General features: G+C 53.8%; 1 protein-coding gene across 2 annotated transcripts in view; it reads right to left on the bottom strand.

The window, feature by feature from the left end:
- The window catches only part of SLC29A4 (solute carrier family 29 member 4), a 30,512-nt gene extending 13,456 nt beyond the window's left edge, over window positions 1–17,056 (bottom strand). For both annotated transcript variants that reach the window (XM_044979487.1, XM_044979488.1), the window contains exons 1-7: window positions 16,945–17,056; window positions 8,980–9,152; window positions 6,397–6,528; window positions 5,342–5,455; window positions 4,313–4,441; window positions 2,636–2,710; window positions 120–385 (exon numbers count right to left, since the gene is read on the bottom strand). In XM_044979487.1, the coding sequence (XP_044835422.1) occupies window positions 120–385; window positions 2,636–2,710; window positions 4,313–4,441; window positions 5,342–5,455; window positions 6,397–6,528; window positions 8,980–9,142 (879 nt within the window). In that variant the 5' untranslated portion in view covers window positions 9,143–9,152; window positions 16,945–17,056. The remainder of the gene's footprint in view (window positions 1–119; window positions 386–2,635; window positions 2,711–4,312; window positions 4,442–5,341; window positions 5,456–6,396; window positions 6,529–8,979; window positions 9,153–16,944) is intronic.
- Between the last annotated feature and the right edge of the window lie 970 nt (window positions 17,057–18,026).

Raw genomic sequence — 18,026 nt, 5'->3', positions numbered from 1 at the left:
CCATTTCCCTAGCAGATACCTTCCCCAGCACGGCAGCAGCAGGTCAGAGGCAGCAGGACCCCAGCGGGATCTAAAAGCCCTGGCACACCCGCCTACATAGCACAGAAAGAGAGACTTACAAATCTGACGTCCTCTGCCGTGACGTCGTGGTGAACCCTGTATCCGGTGCCGTGGTCTGGGACCCCTTTGCCCTCAGGAGCGCCCTCCCGGGAGCAGGAGGTGTAGTACCGGACGAAATGGGTGCGCTTCACCAGCAGGTGGAGAATGAAGCACATGAGCTCGATGCCGATGGAGATGAAGAAGAAGATGATGGTGTTCTCCTTCTCGTCCGACAGGAGGAGTTTGGTGAAAATGCGGCTGAGGGAGATGATCACCCCCGCAGTGCCTGAGCGGAAGAGAGCACAAGCAGGCCCGTTGGCACAGGGGGTCCAGGGACAGCGCGCAGCTTAATGGCTAGGGCTGCAGAGCCATTCTGGAGCGGGTCTGAAACCCATTGACAAGGACAGAACCTGTCTTGGCCTGGCCCCAGAGAGGGGCACTAACATGTGGCGAGTGGGCTGGTGGGGGCTGGATGGAATGAGAACTGAGAACTGATGTGAGCCAGCGGCTACTCTGTGAGCCGAGATGATTTCTGTCAGTAAAGCTGATTCCCTACTACTTCCCCCAGCAACACAGGAGAACAGGCACCTGGTCCCGGCCTTGTTTGCTTTGGAGTTAGCGGCAGTGGGGGAAAGTGAGTGGAGAGGCTAGTGGTGCAGCACTTGTTCCTGGCGGCAGGTATCTCCCCGACAAAGGGGTGAGGCACAGGAACTGTCTGTTCTCTCTCCCTGCTGGGAGATGGCTCATATACTGCTGGGGGAAATACAGGGCAATCGGCTCACACCACACAGACCTGGCGCTGCCCCGTCGGCTGGCAGTCCCTGGCAACGCTCGTGCTTTGCTCTCTTGAGTGTTAGCAGCAGCCGCACACGTGCAGAGCAAGGGGAAACAGCGTCAGATCGGCGCATGCTCCCCTCTGCCATTCAGCGTATTTCCCCGAGGAACCCAGGAGCTAGCACTAGGTAGAGGGACAACGCCAGAGTTTTCATGCCACTCCGTGTAGGCGGAAGGGACAGGCCAACCACACTGAGTGCTGTTCATTACCCCAGCCCATGGGAGAGGGCAGCCTTTCTTTCTGGCCCACATGCCCACTGTAATTACAGTTTTTCTCTGTCTGGCGTAGGGCCAGCTGGCCACTGATGAAAACACCAACCAAAGACCAACGAATTTCCCCATCAGTCAAAATATCAGTGAGAGCCCCCCAGCTGTCGTCAGTTAGCGCATCTGCCAGTGGTAGGTGGTGAGCGTGCCCACCCCCTGCTAGCGTGTGCCAAGGCCTACGGGTCTGAGCACAGCAGCATGTCAAATCCATTCTCTTGGCCAATGGCTGTTGACTTTACCAGGAAAAGACTAACGCCTATTCTGGACAGCAGCAGCCGAGGAGTGAGCAGCACGCCGGTCAGTTTCCAGCAAGCCATCTCAGAGAGCAGGGCTGGAGACTGAGCGATTGCTGGGCCAACATACGCTGGCAATGGGGGATGGAGCGGTCTTCTAAAGAAGACTCAGTTAATAATGAATGAAGGCCTTTGCTGTGTACATTGGAAGACGGGCTGCAATCTAACTGGGATGGAGGTCACCCCACTCTTACCCCTGGTCATGGCAGAGACTCCATCCTCTGTTCTACTCGCTGTAAAATGCCATGGGACGTGAGTGTGCTGTCTGCATGCTGCTCATGCTGCCCTCCCTTCTACAGAGCCAGAGAGACAGCTGTAGAAACACGGCGGGTACATCTACATTGCAACAGTGCCTGCAGCACGTGGAGACATACCCGAGCTAGCTACCAACCACAACGAAGTATAGGGGCTAGTCACCCGAGTAAGTGCCCGGGTCCCAGGAGGGCTTGTACAGACTGCACTGAAGTCCAGGCCGCCACAGCTTCACAGCTATGAGCACTCGGGTGAGCTAGACTCCAGCTAGCTCAGGTATGTCTACGTGCGCTGCAATCACACCTCTGACCTCAGCGCAGCCATACCCCGTGTATGCGGCTTTGCTCTGGGCGTAACGTTACCAGATTGCTCAAGGCCTCTTAGCATGGAGAAGTCACATCTCTCAGCAGCTTCTTCCCCAAGAACCTGACATTGTGGTGGATGGAGCATCGCAACCCGCCTCTGCCTAGGTCTACCCTGTCGGCTAGGGATGCTCCCAGCACGGGAAGCAGCAGCACGGGGTAGCTACCCCAAGCACAAACCGCCTGAACCCTGTGGGTACGTACTCAGGGCGGCCAGCCCCCGACGCGGATCACGGCTGCCCGTGCTGCCGTGGCTAGCACAGTAGCTTGACAAGAGCTAGCATGAGATGCCTGCGTGAGCTGGGAATCACATCTGAGCTCCAAGTATAGACGTCGTCTCTGTGTCAAGCCGGAGGTCTTTATTACACGCGCCAACTAATGATTACATCTAGGAGAATGGGCCGACTAAGGACGCACTGGCCAAGGTGCCAGCCAGCAGCTGGCTAATGAGCCTATTATCTAATCAGAAGTGTGAGTAGCTCTTCCAGCTAGCAGGCTTTAAGAATCCCGGGTTAGGAGGATACTCACTCTCGCCAGTCATCACCCCCTGGGTGTACCGCTTGGGCAACATCCCGGTGTAGCCGTAGAAGCTGGATTGCTGCACTTAAAGAGAGAGGCGCACCGAAAAAAGAGAGGAGAAGAGGTATTATTCCCTACCCACAATTCCGGGGGGATCTAGCCCAAATATATTGCTGGGAGTCCTACCGAGGTCCCTGGAGCTGTTGAAGCAGGAGAGGTTGGTGCAGTTTCCTACCTACAGTTCTGATTCAAGAAAGCACATGCTTAACTTTAAGCTCATTGTAGCTGGGGAAGGACTCCAGCAGGTCTAAGCGCTTCCATGAATCAGAACCGCCTTCTTCACTCTTGCCAACGCTATAAGAAAACAATACTGTGGAAAGGCACCAGCTTTCAGTCCTGGATACCTCCGGCACATGAGAGCCCTAGGTACTAAATGCCAAACTGAAACAGGGTGTTGGGGGGCGGGGTGCAGATTGAATCCGGTTGTTTACAGATGTGAAGCATCGTGCGAACGACTCGTGTTCCAGAGTGTTAAACAGCATCATAAAGAAAATCATAAAAAGGCTGTAAACACACCTAGGCTAGCCGGTGCTAATTAGCTGCAGAAGGCTGGGTTTTTATGGGATGAAATATGGTTGGCGAATAAAAGTCACCCACCTGGGGATTGCCCTGGGATTAACAAATCCTGCTGCCCAGCAGCTGCACAGGGCCCTGGAATTTCATTATTCCAAAGCATTCAGCCTCAAGGGAAAAGGCTTTGGTTAGTGCAGTAAAAACTGGACTTGATGGCTTTTGGTTTACTAATATTTTCAAAATGAACCAGAAACTCAGCAGCTGGAACAGCAAGCAGTGATTCAAAAATCATAAATGTGTCTCCTTAGCTCAAAAACCGGCACTTCACAGAGCCCAAAATGGGAGGGGGAACCCCCCCACACACACACTTTTTTCACAAAACAAGAGGTCGGTTTCAATTCACGTTCTTTTCTATCTAATCTATCTGCCTGGTACTCGTATGCCCCACCCCGTCAGCACTTCCCAACAGAACTAACAGGCCAGCTGGCAAAGCAAGGAGCAGCCGTGGCTATGCTGATTTACCCCAGCTTGGGATCTGGCCCCACTGACTGCAATTGACGTGGTGATGCTAGGGATGCATGTTTGATTGATGATGGGTTGGGTGGGTACGGAGTTTGGTATTTGGGGGTTCCAGGAGAAGTTGAAAGCCCCCCAGACCATCAGGCAGCACTTTATGCAAATATGGGGAATATTATGCAAATATATGCCATTTAATGCAAATCAGACATCTCCTGGCAGGTGTGCATGCTGCTTCATGTGCTATGGGTTACGGGGTGTTCCTGGGATCTGAGAAGAGCAGATGTAAGTGACTGAACAAATCCACTTCAGAAGAAGAGCGGGGAGATGGTTCAGGGAGCAGGGATCTGGGGTTTCAGGCAGCAGCAGGTAGCCCATTAGAGGCTGCAAACCGCTGAGTTATATGGACCCAACAGAAATGTCAGAAGGTTTGTTCCTGCTTTTCCTTGCAAGAAAATAGGATCTTTGAGGGGAAGGGCAGTTTCCCCCTTCCAGATACTCCCCGCTCTATTTTCAAGCAGGCCTTGTACCCTGAAACAAAACTCTGCTCTCCCCAAAACCACCTGGCTTATCCTCCTTGTGCCAGTCTTCACATACCTGTGCAGCCGAAGGCCACGACCCCTACGGCTATCAGGTTAATAGCATACGCTTGCCTGTGGGTGAAGAGCTCCAACCAGACATCGCAGATACTGACGAAGAGAAGGGGACCCAGAGCGAACAGGTATCCTGCAGCGAACAAGATGGACACGGGAGTCAGGGGGCAGAGAGCAGAGCTGGAAGCCAGCCTTTGGACTGGCTCGGGACAGCGATGTGGTGAGTTCGGCAGCCTGCGGAATCCCAATGAAACCCCAATGGGCCAAGCGCCAGAGCCACTGGGACAGCCTGGAGGGAGAGTGCGTCCCTGCACTGAGGCGGAGATGGAGTTACAGAGCAGATCTACAAGGGGCCAGAGAAACCCCCCGTTTCTTCCCATCTATGCCAAGATGGCTTTAGTTATTTACCTGCTTATGGGGCGGAATGGAAGCCTAGGCATCGACATGAGGGTTCCTCATGATGTTTGAGTTTCTAGGCAGCCAGATGTTTGGGTGTCCAAACGTCTGCCTGATCGTATGTCTGGTGTCCAGCTAATGGTGTGTCTGACTGACTGCGTGGCTGGAAGTTCGGGTGTTTACACTGATTGCTGGGCTAAATCTAAGTGACTGGGTGGCCTGAGGCTTGGGTGAATGGAATATGCTGATACTGCTTTGTACATGACCAGCCCAGATCTCCCAACCCCCTTCTCCCTGGAAATTGAACAGAAGGTATCTGCACACATAACACGCATCTCGTCCTCACTGCTGGGAGATCAGGCAGGGAGCAGAAGTGACACTCCGGTACCCTGAAGGGGCCAAGGACGGGCAATGATGTCTCAGTGCTTGCAGCCTTTTTCCAGGTCAGTTGGTGGAGAAGCACTGGAGATGCGCTCGAGACAGGAGTAGAGTCCACCCTTCTGGCAAATGCTAGCCTGACCGCTTGCACCAATGAGATGGGAAAATAGCCAAGGAAATGTGGTAGCCCCAGAATGTGGGGGTAGGCTTGGGTGCTGTCTGGATCCCTGGGGCAGGGGAAGGAAATGGAGAGACGTACCCACAGAGATCCTGGTGTGCAGACTCAGCAGCTCCACCAGGGCGTTGTTCAAGATGACAGCTACCAAGGCTACCAGGATGTAGGTGAGGCTCATATCAAACACAATGGAGGTCCCTGAAGAGCAACAGAAAAGGTGAGGATGGTCAGCAATGTTCCAAGAGCAGCGTCGGACTGAGTGCATTGATTTCAGCAGGAAGAGCAGGGTGCTTGCAAGCTACTGCTGATCATGGGTCTGTGTTGGCACCTTGGTGAACAGAATTTGGGGTCTGGTGGCTGTTCTGTATTTCCCCCAGCCCACTTGTCTGGTTTATCTGAGGGCTGAACCGGGCTCAGTGTTTATTGTGCCATTGTTTGGGTAACTCAGCTGCAGCCTCAAAGAACAATTTCAGGGTTGCATTGTCTAGGGATATCCAGGAACGGGAAACATTTTCCAGGTGGTGGAAATAGGCAGCCAGGGCTGTCTGAAATAGAAGGCTGTGGAATGATAGAAAGTGGGGTGAGGGTCTGGGGAAATACCCCATGGGCAACACAGGAGATGCCCGTGGGGCAGCTGCACATTTTTTATAGCTCCACTTTGCACTCAGGATACAAACACCACTGGGTGATACTGCTCTCATTAACTGGGCTACATTTGTGAGTTCAGGCTGGTAGACATCCAGCACCTGTAAATATTTGCATCCAGAAAAACTGGGAGACCAGGACAAGACCTATTTCAAAACCAGACCCCCACCAAACACACAAACACTCACTTTGGCAGCTTCTGTCTTTTCAACATCCTAGCACCTGCCTCTAGGATCTCCTGTCACTAAATCTGACTGTGTTTGCTATTGGCATTTAACATCAGGAATCCTGACTGCTGGCTTTCAAAGGTTAAATGTGAATTGGAAATCAGCGGCCTGTCCGGGCTGATTCCCCTCTGCCTGTCAGACTAGCATTCTCCTGCTAATGAGGACTCTGACGTGACAGCTTCCATGTCATGTCCTGGCTCAGGGTGAATGAAATCCAGGGAGCAGAGCCTGGGACATGCCAAACCACCATCGCCGGGAAGGACCCACCTGGATATTTGTGATGCAAATAGTCCACATCTGTGATAAAGCTGTTGTACGGCAGGAGAAATCCAACCCCTGCTAGCAGCATGGCAAAGTAAATCCCATGGTATCGATCCTGGGGCTCGGGGTCTTCCAAGGCTACACGCCGAAATAAGACAGAACAGGTGACAGTTATGCTGATGGGCCTCTTAGAGCCCAACACAGAGTCCTACAGACAGGCTGGGAAATATATCGAGAGGCAACGGATTTATTGGTCACTGAGATGAGGTACAGAACATTCCCAAAAGACGGGCGCTGTCTGTGTCTTGCAGCTTCAGTAAAGAATCCCCAGTATATTCATTCCAACTTTCTTCTCTCCCATGAGACGCTGCAGCGCCATTATTCTACCCGATCACCCGCACAGGAATAACCAGACTAGAGCAGGGGCCCACCTCCTCTGGGATCCTGTCTCTAACAATGGCCAGCATTAGCTGCTTCAGCGGAAGGGGCAAGAAACCCACATATTGGACATCGCGTAGTACCAGCCAACGGTACTACACTCGTACGTATGGATCTGTGCACATGTGCCTCTGTTCACCGACCTCTAGTTCCCAGCCTTCCACACCGGGAGCAAAGAGAGAGGTTTTTCTATCACAGAATAAAATGGTCCCTGTACTAGAAGTTATTTATCTCCGCAGCCATACATTTTCACGAATCACTGACCCCAGCCCAGCCACACTTCTGCACGCGACCCCCCTCCCCGAAAAGAGCAAAGCAGAGACGCCTGCTTGTTATCCCAGGTGGGCTCGCAAGGGAACATCTGGGGGCCCCAAAAGAGCAACAGCTGTATTAAATCTCAGCCCTTCCCAAAGGGCCCCTAATGGCCCAGGAGCGATGCTCCACAAGGCCATGTGGGAAAGCAGCTCTCAAGCCCTCACCCCTCATTGCAGGGTTGGAGAGCTCCGAGACAGATTAAACAGCCTTTTTATTACACACTGTGCATGGCGGGATTAATGTTCGATAGCTGTACTGCAGGGTTCCCATCATGTGCCCAACGCCAGGCTCACCTATGGCGCTCCACAAATAAACACTAGCCTGGCTAAACTGCACCCTGTGAATAGAGGCATTTCAACAGTGACTCTGGCAGTACAAGAATACCAGGTCTTTGGTGTGCAATGGACGGAAGTAAGCTGGTATGAAGCAGTCCCGTGCCAACCAGTGTACGTCCAGGGAGTGATTGGCAGAGGTTCAAACCTAGGGCCAGAGCTGCAGCTGGTGCAAATGCAACTAGCCCCAGTGGAGGTAAGGTAAGGGTCTGTCCTACAGCTGGCACCTGCTCAAGTGACTCAGCCTGTGAGATGTTTGGAGTAAACTCTCGAATAAGATCATCTTGGCCAGGGGAGCGATTGCTCGTTAATTGCTTTCCTGTCATCTGGGAACACACTGCAGTTACGACATGTCAGAGTCTGCACTGTTAAAATACCGGGGGCTCTGCACAGGGAAGTGGTAATGTGTGTGCCTTGCCAATAGCACCGGCCCCCAGGCTCCCCCTGCCCCGGCATCATACGGAGAGGTACGAAACCACCACGGCAGGAGCCACAGAGAGGCCTGGCAGTGAAGGGGGAGTGGTTAAGAGCAGAGGGAGGAGCCACGATAAATCGCACGCTTCCTCATCCCAGCCCCAAGAATGGCCTTTCTTACCCAACCCTGCTGGGATGTCAAAGCCTGCACGCCTCCTCCGAGGGGAGGGCTCAGCAGGAGGGTGGCCAGCCAATAGTCACACAGTTGCTGGCCCAGTCATGCTCCCCTGGCTAGTGAGCAGAGAAGCGTCCTCTGTGCTGCCTCGGACCCACGCAGTTGGGGAATTCCCTGCTTGTTTTGGTGGGTCCTGGCTGCAGAACCCCCATGCCAGTCCTGGGGATGTGGGAGGGTGTGTCACCTCTGTGGCAGTTACAAAGCCACAAAGCTTTGGGATTAGTTTGTTCTCCCCACAGGCTGTTTGCGTCGCAGGAGAACGTCTGGGCCATGGCGATGGCTCAGGAGCTGCCAGGACAGCAGGCTCCATTCACAGTAGTTATGCTTCAGGACTGGGCCAAATGGCTCCTGTACAATAAGAACCAGCCCCAGACGCCGGCCAAGATTTGAACCGAACCTTCTGGAGGCTTGGAAAAAGTTCGCCGAACGTATCGTTGTCATCATTTCCACCTTGTCCTGTGGTCTCTGTGTGTCCGGGTCTCATTTGGGCCTGAAGCGTTACCACAATGAGGTAATGGCTGCTCAAGGGGCGCGTCTGGCCTGGCCAGAAGGCCTTGCAAGAAAGCCCACTCCTGCGAGATCTCCCGACCCAAGGAGTCAGGATAATCTGAACATCTGGCCAAAGTCTGGGGGGGCAAAGCAGGGTTTGCCCGTCGCTCTGTGATACGTGGAGCGTTCTGCTGGTTGGGGCAGCACTGGCTATGACAACGCTCTCTCTCCCCACTCCTCTCCCTGCATCCAGGGAGCCACCTCAGCAGTCTGTCACTGCCATCATTAGGTGCCCCCCTCGGCCCTTCCTCCACGCTCCCTCCTTGAGCGCCCGAAGAGATGCAAAGTCCAGCAGCCAAGCCCTACCTGGCTCCATGAAGGTGAGGACTCCCTTGGCCTGATTCCCTTTCGCCTGCAGCTCCTCCTCCTCCAGCTGGTAGCTGTCAAAGCTGAAGCTCATCACCACGTTCCCCTCGGGGGTCACCACGGGGCTGATGTCCTTGAAGTGATCTCCTCTGACGGAGCCCATTGTGGTTGACCTAAATCAAGAGAGGGCAGCAACACACCATCAGCTCGTTCCCAGCATGGTCCTCAGGGGATACCCCCCGGGGCTTGTTCCCAACAGGGCCAAGGGCTCAGCTAACATAATACGTCGTAGGGAAAACATTAAACGCTCCATGCAAAATAGCACAGTAGCTAGTGAGGGAAAAGAGCTGTGAGGTCATCTGGCCCGTCCCCCTGATGGAGCCAGAATGACCACAGCATCTCAAGTGCGTTGCCCGGGCTCCCACTGCTTTCCCTCACCTCACTGGCAGGACGTCTCTCCTGATAATCAGCCATTTCCTTTGCTCAGTCTCATCCCGTTTCTCCTAGTTACACCCCCTGGCCTGCGCATTGGGCTACCCGTAGAAAACAACCATGTCCCTCCACCCTGAGTCGCTGCAAAGTGGTACACGCAGGCCCAAACTAAGAGGTGACGGACGCTAACCTGGTGTAATAACCTGCCCCCTCCCAACACATCCCTAACACCAAGTTAGACACACTTCGATTCACACCCACTCACTGAGGTACATCAACATTACACAACAGCCCTGGCTCCTTCCCTATTGTCCCTCAGTAACTTTCAGCTCAAATGTGCTCAGTTTCTAAGATGTTTCTCCCCCGTATCTTCCAGCACTGGAACCTCAGCCACGAGAGGCCAAGAGACAAGCTGGGGTCTTTCCTTCTCACGTGTCCTCAGCACCACTAATACAGATCTTGCCACGGAGGAGCATGGGGTTCCCCAGGCAGGGACTGGTGTTTTGTTCTGTGTTTGTGGAGCACCTCACATAAAGGGGTGCCGGTCCGTGACTCAGGCTGCCAGGTGCCACTGCAGTACAAACACTATATAATAAACTATGACATGTGAGAGGGAAAGAATCCAGCTTGCCTCTCAGAGTTTGCAGGGCTGATGGTATGAAAAATAGCACGTCTTTCTGAGCCCGCTCGAGCCGTACAGCTAGAACAGTGGGCAAGACCAGGAGAGACCCCCCCATGGAACCAAGAACTCCATCACTATCACCGAACCGCTCCTCTGTTGTGCGGTACAAGAGTGAAGGCTGCCACCTGGCAGGATGAGCTGAGTGTGGATAGTGTTTAGAGAAGGACTCCGAGGCGGGAAGCAATGGAGTGAAGGAGAACCTGCAACGAAACCTCGTAGAGAATTAAACCTGTGTAAGCTCTGTCTCTTCCCTGGTAAAAAGAGCTCTCCGGCTCAGGTGTCATCTGTGCCCTCTGCCGCTTGACTCTCTGAGCAGGTCTCACACCAGGACTTCTCCCAGCACTATATGAGCTGCAGTTTCCCCAACAGCCAGGCCGTCCACATCCTTTGTGAGGGTGACTCTTGCTGGGAGAAGCTGGGACTGTAGCTGTGAGCTCACCACAGCCGGCGCGATTTCACTGGTCCCTCCAGCGAATTTTGTTGGGCGTGGAGGGGCTATGAGGCTTCCCTTTACTGCAGCAGTCTGCATGGCTGTCAGGGCCCAGGTACCTGAACCAGGGAATGGATAGGGCTGCATAAACACTAAAGAACTGCGCAACTGCAGCCTGTATTAGTGTGATTCCCACATTAGTCACCCTGTCCCACATGCACACATAAAACTCCTTGGGCACGGCAGGGCCTTATGGATTGTTGCACCTATAACACCAACTGACCCCGGCCGGCGGCAGGCAGGATTGAACCTGGGATTGCTAAAGCTTAGGGTATGAGCTAAAAGCCATGTGGCTCTTAGCTAAGGCTGTAGCAGATTCATCAAACTGTAGCTGGACGAGCTGCCATTAGAAGGGCCCAGCCCACACCACGCAGGGATGGGTTACACACCTACCCCACAACGCCCAGCACAGCTCCACAGAGCGGGTGCAGAGCAGCTAGGGGCCACATTTTCGGCGCCACCTTGGCTACTCTTGGGCTGGTTTGTCAGGTGACAGAGCTGTTGAGGCCGTCTCTGAAGGACTAATTGCACCATTGCTGCAGCCACACTACCATGGCTGTCTACACTGGCACTGCACGGTGGGGCGTCCAGCTCACAGCAAGTCCAGTTGCAGTGTGGCGTGAAGACCTGCGCACTCTTGTTAGCGATGCTCGGTCTGGATGCAGGGCCTGGCACACATATGCTGCGGGGTTCTCCTGCATAGAATGAGGCTAGGGGGCTTCTCCGGTGCTCACATCCTGGGGACCGTTTCACAAGAACTAGATTGTCTCATAACCCCACCTTCCTGCCCAGTGCCCCAACCCCCACTGCTTGGGTCTCAAAGTGTTTCATTGTGTAGAACACCAGCGAGGGCGCTGCAGCTTCCAGATGGGCTCGGAGTCTGAGAACCAAGCACTCGAGAGCAGCTTTTTAACAGAGACAGCGTCACTATCAGGGAAAACTGATCCCCCCCCATTCCCAAAGGCCAGGAAGACTGTGCTAAGAACCACCATCACACAGATCCCATCCTGCTGCCAGAGCCTTTGCACCTTCGCAGCTCAGGCGAAACACCAACAGCCAGGGCTTCTGCATCATTTCTCACAGCAGCTCACACTAGCTGAAAGTTTGAGACTGGAGGGATGTGCATAGTTTCATTTTCAGCCCAGACCCAGAGCACTGCTCTTAGCGGCTAGCACCAGAGAGGAACAGTGTTCTTAGTGGACCAAATCCAGAGGGCCTTACTGAAGCAAAAGGCCATCAAAGCTAATGGGCCCGATCCACTGCAGTCAATGGGAGCTGTAGGCGCTCGGCAACTCAGAGGTTTGGCCTGATGGACGCTAGGACAAATCAAATCTGAGCAAAGCCTGGGGGATCTGGCCCCGAGTGAGACTGACTCTCCTAGTGCAGAGATGTCACAGAGGACAGTGCCAGGATCCCATGCACAGGCAAAGGGGCTCAGTAAGGAGTGCAGGTTGGGGGGAGGGATAGCTCAGTGGTTTGAGTATTGCCCTGCTAAACCCAGGGTTGTAAGTTCAATCCTTGAGGAGGCCACTTAGGGATCTAGGGCAAAAATTGGTCCTGCTAGTGAAGACAGGGGACTGGACTCAATGACCTTTCAAGGTCCCTCCCAGTTCTAGGAGATTGGTATATCTCTAATTATTACTGCAGGCTGGTCTCAGGTTATTTTGTTGCAGGGCCACAAGGAAATCCAATGGCTCCTTCGCTCCCACTTGCCCCTTCATCCACTGCCCGGAGACCTAGCTCAGGGATGGCTATTTCGGCAAAGACCTTTAGGCCTGCCCTCATATAGCCTTGCATTCTTTGCACAGGTGCGTTCCTTCCACAGACACTCCTTAAAGGGCACTGCATTACTGTATGCAATTCAGCACCTCGTGTGGTGCACCGAAGCAAGCCCCCTCTGGCTGACCCCTTCCTCTGGCAGCTCAGGGTTCTGCCCAGGCTGCAGAACATATCTTTGCTCCCAGGTCCAGTCACTGTCTCGTCCACCTCAGTAGCTTCTACCGCACTGGCATCAAATGCAAGAGCAGAGACAGCAGCTTTGAGCTGTGCTATCTAGAGAGCTTATCGCAAGCTTTGAGGGGTGGTGTTAAGGTTTATCGCTGCTGCAAATCCCTCACTGAAAGCCTCCAAACCTGATAAGCCGGCAGGACGGGGCTGCTGCCACTCAGTGGGTTTTCATACTGACAGCCAGGGGGTTTTCTGCCTTGGGTGTCAGGGTGACAGCAACAGCTGTCAGGGGTTTGCTTTGGTGCTGGGGCTTTAATGTCCCCACGCTCCTGCTCTGCAGCAGCCTGTCACATGCTTCAGTTTCAATAAATAAACCTGAGGAGTTTTTTTTTTTAATCCTCCGCTTTGCCAGGAACAATAATATGAAAAAGCCCAAGTCAGGGGCCAGAATAGACCAACCAGGGCGGCTTTGGCTCCAGACCAGGCAGTCAGCTGGGTTAAAGAGGACTTGGGACTGGCCACGAGACGGCATTGCTGGCTGAGAGACGTGCCATGGGAGAGGCAATGCTGTCTGTGGTTAGAGCAGCGGGCAGGGTTCTATTCCCGGCTTGGATGCTGACTCATTGCATGCCCTTGGGAGAGTTGGTTAACCTCCGTGCCTCAGTTTACCTTTCTGTAATATGAAGATAATACCTTCCTCATAGGCTTTAGAAAATGTTTGTAAAGGCATTTGAGAGCCTCATCTGAAGGCAAAGGGCAAACTACTGTAACAAACTGGTGGCCTTCCTACAACTTTGTGCTTGATTCTATGCTGTCTGTGTGATCAAGGAGCACTTCAACACAGGGAGAGAACCCAATGCCTCCTGGTCTGAAAGCACAGGCCCTACCCCTTGAGCTGAAGGAGACACTCTGTTAGCAACATAAGAGTTCTGCTAAGAGTTGGAGATTCCCATTCCCATCCAGAACCTTCCCAGCAGGGCAGGTTGGAAGGCTGGTGTGATGTTTACTGTTCGCGCCCCAGGGCTGCATGATGTGGAGCATCAGCTGCTTCACACTGTCTGAGAGCTCGGTAATCAATGGGACCATAACTTGAGGCTCCTGGTCACTCAGGACATCTCCTCCTTATCCTGGCCCTGGCTGGTGCTCTGGATTCTGCAGCAGGCCTGGGAGAGAATCTGGGCTTCTCAGTAGGGGATCCCCAAGCAAACGGCTTTGCAGGGAGACCCAGATTTGCTTGAACTGGCCCTAGCTCCACCATTCCCAGGGCTGTAATTTCCAACCCAAATCGGTGGCTCCAAACCCCAAACCTGTGAGCCCAGCAGGAACCGCTTTAACCAATCCTTGCTGTCATGAGGGGCCACTTAAAAAGAACGCCTTTAAACTTAACTGAGGCTGTGTTGCAGGGACCTCGCTCTGCCGCTAGATGGTGCTCTAGGCCACCTCAGGCAGGAACATGCTTCCCAGAGTTGGGAGTCTTTTGGGTTTGATTTGTTTTCTGTTGTGGTGAGCACCATGTGTCTGGCTACCACAATGAATGATGCCTCTGAAGATGCCTCTGATGGCATCTACCTGCATATCTGGAATCCCAACAGGAACACACTGATTCCATTAGGGGTCTGATAAATTAAGTCTCCGACCCGACCCCAAGAAGCCTTGCAGGGAAGCTAGAGTTTGCAAAACTCCAAGAGGCTCTTGTGGAATCAGACAGCGCCAGCTGATACCTTGAATATTTGTTCTTAATGCAGCAACAGTTCATGCATATAGGTCCACAGTTCTTTGCATGGTCAAAATCCTTTTAGATGATCCCCAGCTTCATTTCATTCCAAACACCATCAAAGGGTAGATCCTTATTTATAGTTATGTCTACTGTATATTACCTCAACCGCCCAGGGGATGTCAGTGGTGCTCCATCAAAACACAGCTTTAGGCACACTCATCGGGGGAAATAAAATGCTCCTAAAAACAGACTCACGGTGGAGGGGGCGGGGGGATTCAATTTCAGTCATTTCCTGTCTCATTATGAGATGTGATGTTTGCTAGGATATAAAGGTTTACATGGAGTCTTAGCCATGGTAAACCGACGAGCCACACATTGGATAAACAAGGATAGAAACCTAATGCCTTAGTTAATTGGGTTGCAGTCCCAATGTCACACAAGCTAATGAAAGTTATATTGACCCCTCAGAATCTAGTCCTTCCAAACTTTGATTGCTTCCTTGAGCCATAAACATATTTACTTATTTCAGGAACGTGCCATAGCATCCTCTGAATCTGTGATAGGCCAGTCAGTACCATTATGCTAATAGCATAATCCACTGTCTCTGCCTCTGACATGTTGTTCTTTCAGAGACTAAATGTCAAAGTAGCAACAACAGGTCCTATACTCCAGCCACAATCTAAGGGGCATGTGTCCTCTCCAACAAGCAGCCTGGCAATGCAACAAGAGCAAAGCAGCTAACAACTCAAGGCAACTGCAACCCAAAATTGATCCAAACCGAGCATCTTGATCATGGGCCTGGAATTTTTTGCCTGAACTTCCACTGAATGGAAAGAGGGTGAGGGTAAAAATCTAGCTACCTGCGCCTACACGGAACAAACGTAGGCCTCGGGCATTGGGTCCATGCATTGGACGAAGCCTGCAAGGTTTCATTTGCAAACATACAGCAACCTTGGAGTGTCACATTTTGAAGAAAATGAAATTACAACAGAAAACTGACCCCTAAGGCTCAGTCACCTTGAAGCACCAGAATTGACTCCTGATCTGTTTCACAGTTATTTCTTTAAGTGGGCTCCACTCCCTTTTAAAGGTGGGATGAAACAGTTGTTGACACTACGTGCTAGGAATCTGCTTACAGAACTGAGTTTGGAATTAACACCTTTTGGTCGACTGTCAGGTCAGTGCTTTATTATTCTCTGTGAGAGATGCGAGACCATCCAACCAGGAACAGCGCTCTGACTGGCTCAGACAGGCCTGGGGATGAATACAGATCCTTTTTGTATTATTTTTTGTTGAGAAAGTCATGCTTCATTAACCTTTTCTTAACACCCTTCACCAGAGTAATGAGAGCAGCTAAAATTATTAAAAACAAACACAGCAAAAACCACTTACCAAACACCTGGTGCTAAAAGAAACAAATCAGATAAGACTAGACAGGAAATGGTCTCCAGACCCACTGTAAAGCCTGTGGTAGATTTTTTTTAAATAGAAAACCTGTTTGGAGAATACGCCTATTATGAAAGCCTCTTATCACAACTTAAACTTCTTACTGATTATACTAGACCAATAAAACTGGGACGCACGGACAGTACACAGTACAGGAAGGAATCTTTGCTGTTCTGCAGTCAATGCGATTCCTTAATAACACCCGGCCTGATTCTGCACTCACAGTGGGTTTACACTGGTGTGCATCCATTGACACCAGTGCAGTTACTGCTCACTTACACCTCGATCAGCGAGAGTGTAAGGCCTTAGGCAAGTGTCAGGAAGATTTTTGTGGTGGTTTTTAAAAAAAATATTTTTGGTAGCAAAAATCTAGTAAATCTGAGCTGGCTGGGTGCGGACAGTGGCTCTCCTCTAGCAGGTCCAGCTCCCTCTCCTAGGCAGGATTTATTCCCTTATCACTAAACGCTGCCTGGATTGTTAAACCCCAGCACTGGGCTGCCCCACAATCTGCCCGATGCTCTCTGTCCCCAAAGCAACTTCTTCCCTCTCTAGCTCCTTCCCTCCTCTGCCATCTCCTAGCCCAGCTGCCCTGCTGCTGCCATGCAGCCCCAAGGTGGGCTCCTTACACGGCTGGCAACGGAGGAGAGGGTTAGACAAGCCGGGCTGGAAGGGAGCTAAACACTGCGGCTCGCTCCGGGCTCTGCTCTCCTGCGGCTGCCTAAAGCGGGGACCGGCGAGATGCTCGTCCCATTTCGTGCCAGCAAAGGCAGCTGATTTCTCCACCGTCCACCTGCTCCCCGTTCACCCCCATGCCACGAGCCGGGCTCCTGGCTCCCTCCCCTGCCTGGGATGCCCCCTCCTGGGGGCGCTGCGCAAACACCCACGTTGCACGAAGGCAGGGATCTGAAAAGCCCTGATTTAATTACAGTGATGGGGGGGGGGGCTGAATCCCGCAGCGATCCAACAGCCGCCGCCCCCCCGGGGGGGGGCATTTTAGGGGAGGGGAGAGATGCCTCCGGGCAGGTTCAGAGCCCGGGGTGCACCTGGGGCGGATGGGGGTGGCTGTCTCCCCCCCCCACTGAAATCTCAGGCGAGGATTTACCCAGCTCCGCGCAATGTGCAACCTGCGCTGCTCGGGGTCTTTGTCCCCCGCCCGCGGGCCGCAGCCTGAGCCGGGCTGGGCGGGCGGGCCAAGCCCCGGGCTCCAGCCATGCCCAACAGGTTGGCCCCCGTCCTCCCTCCCTCCCTTACCTCTGGCCGGGCTGGCTCCGCCGCCGCCTCAGCGCTCCTGCCCGGCCGCCTTCAGCCCGGCCGCCTGCGCCAGCCCGCCGCCTCCCATCGCCCGGCCGCCGGCTCCATCCAGCCTCTGCCCGCGCCGCGCCGCGCCTGGGGGGAGCGTGTGCGCGGCGGCCCGGCCCAGCCCCAGCCCCCCGCTCCCGCCTCCTCCTGCAGCAGCCAGCCCGCCTCCTCCGGCCTCTCCCCGCCGCCCCACGCGCGCCTGGCGAGCCCCCGGGGGGCCGCGCCCGGCCCAGGGCTGGCTACGGGGTGGTGCCCGCGCCTCTGGGGCCAGCCCCAGGCAGGGGAAGCTGGGTGGCTTTAGCAGCCCGCCCCTGGGTGCCCGGTCCCCCTCTGCCCCCCTCCAGGCACAAAGGCAGCAGCCTTGGCAGCCTGGCCTGGGGGAGCTGGGCTGGGTGGGAGCAGCCAGGCGCTCAGGGGGCGCCGCCAGCCCTGCAGGAGGTGGCAGCTTCCCCCAGGCTGGTCTGAGCCAGCGCCTGGGCACCAGGCTGGGGGCCACTGGCTGGCAGACCGGGCACAGGGGCCTTGCTGCTTGTGGTTACCAAAGGCCTTGTGGGGCTTTTCACCCGAGGAGCAGGAGTATTGCAACCCCCCCTCTTCAAAAACCACCTGGGCGTGGGGCTCACAAACTGCCCTGCCCCACGCAGATGGGCAGCTGAGATGGCTGTTTGCTTGACTGTAACCTCCTCCTCCCACACACCCCCATGGTCTGTTTGGTCCATCCTGTCCCACGTCTAGATTGGCAGCTCTGCAGGGCAGGGACCTCTTTGTTACTTCTCTGTCCAGCACCTCGCGGTGGGGCCCTGAGCCTTGGTGGGGGAAGGCCCTGCACATCATCAATAATAATACGAAGAGATGGTCACATTCTGCCTACCTTAACTTCCCCATCGTTTCAATTGGAGCCAGGCTTCTTCTTCACTGACGGACCCACAGTGTTGCTATGCACAGTTAAATAGCTGCTGTATCTCACCCCAGAGATGGTTGCATTCCAGGATGAACTGATAAATGTATACATTGATCCAAGCCCTTTGGAAGGA

The sequence above is a fragment of the Mauremys mutica genome, chromosome 11, assembly GCF_020497125.1.
Source record: "Mauremys mutica isolate MM-2020 ecotype Southern chromosome 11, ASM2049712v1, whole genome shotgun sequence".
Taxonomy (NCBI): Eukaryota; Metazoa; Chordata; order Testudines; family Geoemydidae; genus Mauremys; species Mauremys mutica.
Note: the sequence above shows the minus strand (reverse complement) of the source record. Positions and strands in the feature narration are given on the sequence as shown.